Source organism: Myodes glareolus, chromosome 1 (assembly GCF_982192425.1).
Source record: "Myodes glareolus chromosome 1, mMyoGla1.1, whole genome shotgun sequence".
Lineage (NCBI taxonomy): Eukaryota > Metazoa > Chordata > Mammalia > Rodentia > Cricetidae > Myodes > Myodes glareolus.
In genome coordinates this window covers 55,514,707-55,520,706 of record NC_142026.1, presented here as the reverse complement: position 1 = coordinate 55,520,706, position 6,000 = coordinate 55,514,707, and the positions used below count along the sequence as shown (strand labels likewise).

Sequence of the window (6,000 nt, the reverse complement as noted above, 5' to 3'; positions counted from 1 at the left end):
AAGTTGTTTTTGTCTGGTGTTTTGTCATAGCAACAGAAAAGCAGCTCACAGTTAGCAAGATGTGACTGTGGCTGCTGAAGACCCAGGGACGGCAAGGTTTGTAGATCCAGCCGTTAGTCGGCTCAGCGCTTATCAGAAGTCTGCTTACTCAATGTCCTTGGGTGTGTGTGTGTGTGTGTGTGTGTGTGTGTGTGTGTGTGTGTGTGCATTTGCTGTCTCTTCCTCCAACATTCGCAGAAACTGGGAGTGACTGTCTTGCTGGAGCAGTTAATGTGTTTGAACATCCCCAGCTGCTGGGAACATGACTTCTTGTCATGCTCTTTGCTCTTCCCTTGTGGGGCCACACCGAATGACGTCTTCTATAAAAACAGGTCATATTGTGTCCCAGCCAAATAGCTAGAGTGCTCTATTTCCTTCTGTGAAAAGGGTAGGCATTGTAGAATGAGGCCTAGGTTTTGAACTCTTGATCTTGGGATGTTATCTAACCGTCTCCAGCTCTTGCTCTATTATAGTGCCTGGCAGTTAATGCCAGTCATGGTCATCATGAGCTTTCACTATTATTTACTTTAATCCTTCTGCTATGCAGCCATTAGATTCTACACATTGACACACTGTGTGGAGATACGGGTGTCATGAGAGACAAACCTGAGGCAGGCAATCCCCACCTTGAGGAGTCAGCTGCACACCCTTGCAAAAGGATCAGGCCAGCTGGCCTTCTTGACCGTTCATACCCTTCCTGGGGGGTTGGGAGTGTCCCTTGACCCTCACCTTAGCATCCAGCCTATCCCTGTCACCTGCTTCCTGCAACTGTGCCTGAACTGTGTGAGGTCTTATGGGGGGCTAGGCTTTGGGGCAGTGAGGGGATGGAGTCTCCATCCATGTGACTACTGGGTAAAGGCTTCTCAGGGGCAGCCTGTTGGGGAGAGCAGCACCCACACCCCTGTAGGTGACCCCTCACCTATGCTCTGCAAGGAAGCCCAATAAACTTGTTGGCTCCCCAGAGTGAACTCGAGCAGGATTGTGCCTCCATTTGTCTTTGAGGCCTTAGGAGGAGGGATAGATGTGTGCCAAAGTGCATGAGGCAGTCGGAGGACAACCTTCAGGAGTCCGTGCTCACCGTCCGCCTGGTCCAGGCAGGCTCTCTCGGGTGGTATACGCAGACCAGCCACTCCTTCCAGGCAGTCTCTGCCAGGCATCTCTCCACAGGAGTGCTGGGATTGCAGATGTGTGTCACACAGCTGGCCTTCTCATGTGAGTTCTAGGAGGCAACTCCTGGGCTTTTGCAGATGGTGCTATTTACCTACTGAACTGTGACCTGAGCCTTGTTGCGTGGTTTTAAGTCTAAAACACTCTGTCTGATTTTCCAGCACTTGAATCCCTGAGTTAGTGTGTTTACAGTGCTATGGCTCAGTTCTGAGTAGGCTGCCAATCAACCCTAAGTGGGCTGGTGCTCTTGCCAACTTAGTTCAATTCTTTCTCTTAATGCTATTCAATCAAAGGAGCTTTAGAATTATTTAATACTGATTTATTTATTTTGTATGCTTTTGTGTGCACTTGACTGTGTACACACACTCCAAGGTACACATGCAGAGGTCAGGGAACAACCTGCAGGAGTGGCTTCTTCCCATCCACCATGTGGGTTCTGGGGATCCCACTCAGGTCATCAGCTGTGGTAACAAGTGTGGTAACAAGCGACCCACTGGGCAGCTCCCGATTGAGCTTGATTGCAAGCTGCCCTGGATCACAGAGTCACTGTAAGCCAGACCTCTACCCAAGTTTTCTCTCCTGCCACATGCCCCTACAGTTAGCTTTTAAATTATTTTCATCTTTTAACCAGGCATGCTTTAATCCCAGCCCTCAAGTGTATTTCTGTAAATTCAAGGCCAGCCTGGTCTACATAGTGAGCTCATAACTGGCCAAGGCTACACAATGAGACCCTGTCTCAAATAGAAATAATTATTTCAATTTGTTTACTGTGTGTGCATGTGTATGTATATGTATGCATGTGTGTGGGTGCACTTGAGTCACAGAGCATATATGTGGAGGTTGGGGAACAGCTTTGGAGTCTCCTTCGACCTTGTTCAGGTCAGGTAGATCTCTCTTGTTTCTGCCATGCTTTGTAGCCCAGGCTAGCTGGCTCCTGTCTCCACCTCCTTTGCTGTAGAGGTGCAGGGATTATGGCTACATGCTACCACATCCTACTTTTGTTTGTTCCGAGAATCAAAATCAGGTCATCGGGCTTGTGCAGCAAGCGCTTTTACCCACTGAACCAATTTTATTGGCCCTTGGGTTTAATACCTTATTTCTAGGACAGTCAAGGCGGAACATGGCTGTATTCTACACTCTGGGGGATGGCAGGGGGACAGGAGGACAAAGAGTTCAAGGTCCCTCTCAGTACGTGAGGTGTGCAAAGCCAAACCCAGCCACCTGTAGGAGACCTTGTCTCAAAACAATCTTTTTTCTAGTGTTTTTAAGTTTGTTTCTTGCTTTTGAAAGACAGGGTCTAACTCTGTAGTCCAGACTAGCCTCAAATTCACAATCCTCCTGTCTCAGCCTCAGCAGCTCTAGGCATGTGGAGTGTTAATTGCACAGGGTACAAAGGTCACTGGGGTCCTGGTGGAGAAAGGAGTTAGGCAGGAGGGATCAGGAAGGGACAGAGGGCACAGGGCAGGTAAAGGCCTGCTGTGATCTAGAGTCCGAGGGCAGGGGGGAGGGGCTTGATACAAGAGAGCAAGGGGGTTCTGAGGAGGATAGAATGCATTCTAAATTCGCTGATGGATCAGTGGCCCCAGGTGGGACCCACCCACATCCAGGAGGAAGTCCAACCTCCCCAGCCACTAGGCTAAACAGGATCCCATTAGCCTCCTCTCTCTCTTTGCCCTCAGAACGTCATCATTTGAAAGTGTCTTGGGGGGGGGGGCGCTGCATCCCTTCTCCCTCTGCTGTGGTACCGGGCTGCATCCCTCCTTCCCTGGGTCAGACAGACGAGTGTCAAAAGCTATGATCATCTGCCTTAGGCGGTCATCATCTTTATTTTCAACCTGCCAAACCAGACTGGGTTTTCTGCCCTCCCCTGCAGGTCAGTGTCTACGTTAGACTGACGGCACCAAGACACACCCTAGCCTGGGTGGGATGAGACTGGGGACAGACGTGCAACAGTGGAGACAAGGCCAAAATGCGAAAATCAACAGAGCACACTCATAAAGGGACAGCTCGAAGGGATACAGAGGGACGAAGCTCACCAGAGACGCGGCCCCTGTCCTCCCTGCCAGTCCCTCCTGAGGCTTAGAGCTTTTCGGGGCTTTTTTTTTTTCTTCCCACAGGTTTCCCCCAATCGTTTCTCATTGGCTTCTTTGCGGCATCATCAGCCAGACCACTGTCTCTGGATGGCGTTTCCAAGCTTGAAGGAAGATTACTTTTCAAAATGCCCTCCTATTAGCCACCTCGCTTCTGAGGCCCTGGCCCTATTTAAGGCTGCAGCCATTTCTTCTTGTATCCTGGAGCAGGAAAATCCAGTCAAGCAGTTATGCCAAGCTGAGAGGGTAGTGGAGCGTGGTTGGGGAATGTCTTTCTTTTTTAGTTTTCAATCTTTCACCAAGTTCCAGGTGCTCTGCTAACCAGCCCAACTTCTGGGTGACCAGAGACTGGAGAAGGTTCTGGGAACTCTACTCAGTGACGAAATCGGAGCTCGGGACCCCCTCTGTTTGACTCGCACCCCTGTCCATCCTGGTCCCCTCCACTGTCTCTTTGGCTCCTCTGCCCAGCACCGAGGAGCCGGGGTTGCGGAACACTAGCAAACTTTTTCCGAAAGCTCTGCGCACCACGGAGGAAGAAAAATAGAAGAGCAGCGGGTCCAGGCTGGCATTGAGGGAGCTGAATACCACAGCCTCCACTCGCCACGGAGGGCTCCGCCGCAGGTAGAACCCCACCAAGTGGGACACGTTGTAAGGTCCGAAGCACAGTAGAAAATTAAGAAGCGTCACCACAGCCAGGCCGACCGCTCGGCGTCTCCTCTGAGCCCCTACATGGGGCTGTGTGAGCATGATCCACACGAAGCGCCAGTAGCAGAAGATGGTGACTACCATAGGGACGAAGAAGAGGACCAGGCACAGCTCCAGCCTCACAGGCAGCACCACGTCCAGCTGCTCTTGGGTGAAGTTCTCATAGCACGTTATTTGGTTCTCAGTGCCCACCGGCTCGGTTGAGTTCAGGTACTGAACAATGATGACGATGGTGCAGTGCCCGAAGGACATGATCCAGGCCACCAGAGCGGCGATCACTCCGTACAGGGGCCGGCGGGATAGCTTGTACTGCACGGGGAAGGCCACTCCCAGGTAGCGTTCCATGCTGATGCCCGCCAGCAGCCACGTGCTGCAGTAGATGCTGCTGTAGAAGCCGAAGCCCGTGAGCGCGCACACGATCTTTGGCAGGTACCAACGAAAGTTAGACGCTGCTTCCACGATCCGGAAGGGCAGTAGCAGCAAAAGGAGCAAGTCCGCCAGGGTCAGATTCAGCAGGAGGATGTGCACGGGAGCTGGCTGGGGCTGGCGGACCCGGCTCACGAAGGCCCGCAGGGCCAGCAGGTTGGCAGGGAGCCCAGTGAGGAAGATGAGGATGTAGGCCGTGAGGATCAAGGAGCTGTGCCAGTCCGGGATCATTCTGGAAGATGGAAAAGGGATCAGGAACTCCCCGCCCCTTCACTCACAGCCTGCAGACCCTCTTTTCCGCTGGCTCAGGCTGTTCACATCCTCCCTGGTTCCCAGGCCAAAGCGGTCTGCTCCTCACCACCGCTTGCCTGAGCCACCTGCCAGAACTGCCCAGAGCAATTATTGACTTAGCCTTGGGCGGGATATTAAGCTGCAGTTATTACGTTTGCCATCCTGTGTCTCTGGGGGAGACCAACTTGACTTTCCACGGGAATTCCCCCTCTGCTTTCCCTGGGCCCTTTTCCTATTTAGCTTCACAGATAATAGGAAGTGGCCGTAGTCAGATCCCTTTCTCACAGCTGGCTGTGGCTGGGAGCCAAAGCCTGGTGGCAAAACCTGGTGGAAGAAGAAGGTACGCAGAGAAACTGGGAGAGGACAGGAAGGTGTGTCTTGAGGCGGGGTTGGGGGAACAAGAAACTTCCAGAAGGTACCTCTGCCAAACCTGGACTGGCTGTCCTCACCTCCAGGTGCCCAGCCCTCTGCCCCGCCTCCCAGCGCCTTACCTCCTTGAGACCATTCCAGGGTCTCTTTCTCCTGGTTCTCCTCTGGTCCAGTGCTGTAGATCCTATCAAAAAGGGGATCTACTGTAGCCAAGGAGGAAGACTGAGACGGCACGTTGCTCTGTGACCTGTTCCCCCAAGTTTTAGGCACGCATTCACGGAAGCCCAGCGAGCGCAGGTGGCCCCCGAGCCTGGTGTGTCTGCTGTTGTCCTGCTGGACGCCACCTCGACACAGGTGGCTCTGCTCCCACTTGGTTGGTAACCCTTGCTAACTCATAGGCCCTTCCCAATTTCTTCTTCATTCCCAGGTCTGAGGTTCCTCACTCTGCCTGTCCCCCTCCCCAATGTTTGGCACTGGTGATTACTTTTTGTTCCGACAGACGTCCTCCAGCCCCTTCCTCACCCCACACCTGCTCCTCAAATGCCAGCTCCAGCGTCTGGCTGCTGAGTGCACACCCTAAGCTGGCTTGCCTTGCCTGGCTTCTGATAGAGGGCTGGCTCCTCATGGGGTTTCTGGCGCCAGAGGCCAAGAGAGTTTTAGCAATCGCTGCAGCCCTACAGAAAAGGGCGGAGGCGTTAAAAAGTATAAAGAACCTGGTTGGTGGGAAACTGTTACACCAACATGGGTCACATGGCCAGAGAGGGAGGCAGGTCGGTAATTGAGCAGTATTTCCTCTCAAACCCGAAGCAGGGGGGGCTGCTGCTCTGCTCTCTCCCCGGAGATCTGATCTATTCTGACTTCCACAGATTTTTCTGTCCCTACTTCCTGGCTCTCCCCTCACCACATCCCCACC

The 6,000-nt window shown here is 52.9% G+C and overlaps 1 protein-coding gene across 1 annotated transcript; it reads right to left on the bottom strand.

The window, feature by feature from the left end:
• Positions 1 to 3,013: 3,013 nt before the first annotated feature.
• Ffar2 (free fatty acid receptor 2) lies at positions 3,014 to 5,780 on the bottom strand. Its single transcript, XM_085694868.2, has 3 exons — positions 5,572 to 5,780; positions 5,210 to 5,271; positions 3,014 to 4,659 (listed from the first exon to the last, which is right to left on the bottom strand). Exons 1-3 carry the CDS (start codon positions 5,710 to 5,712, stop codon positions 3,666 to 3,668), a joined length of 1,197 nt encoding a protein of 398 aa, XP_085550994.2. The 5' UTR covers positions 5,713 to 5,780; the 3' UTR covers positions 3,014 to 3,665.
• Positions 5,781 to 6,000: the final 220 nt, after the last annotated feature.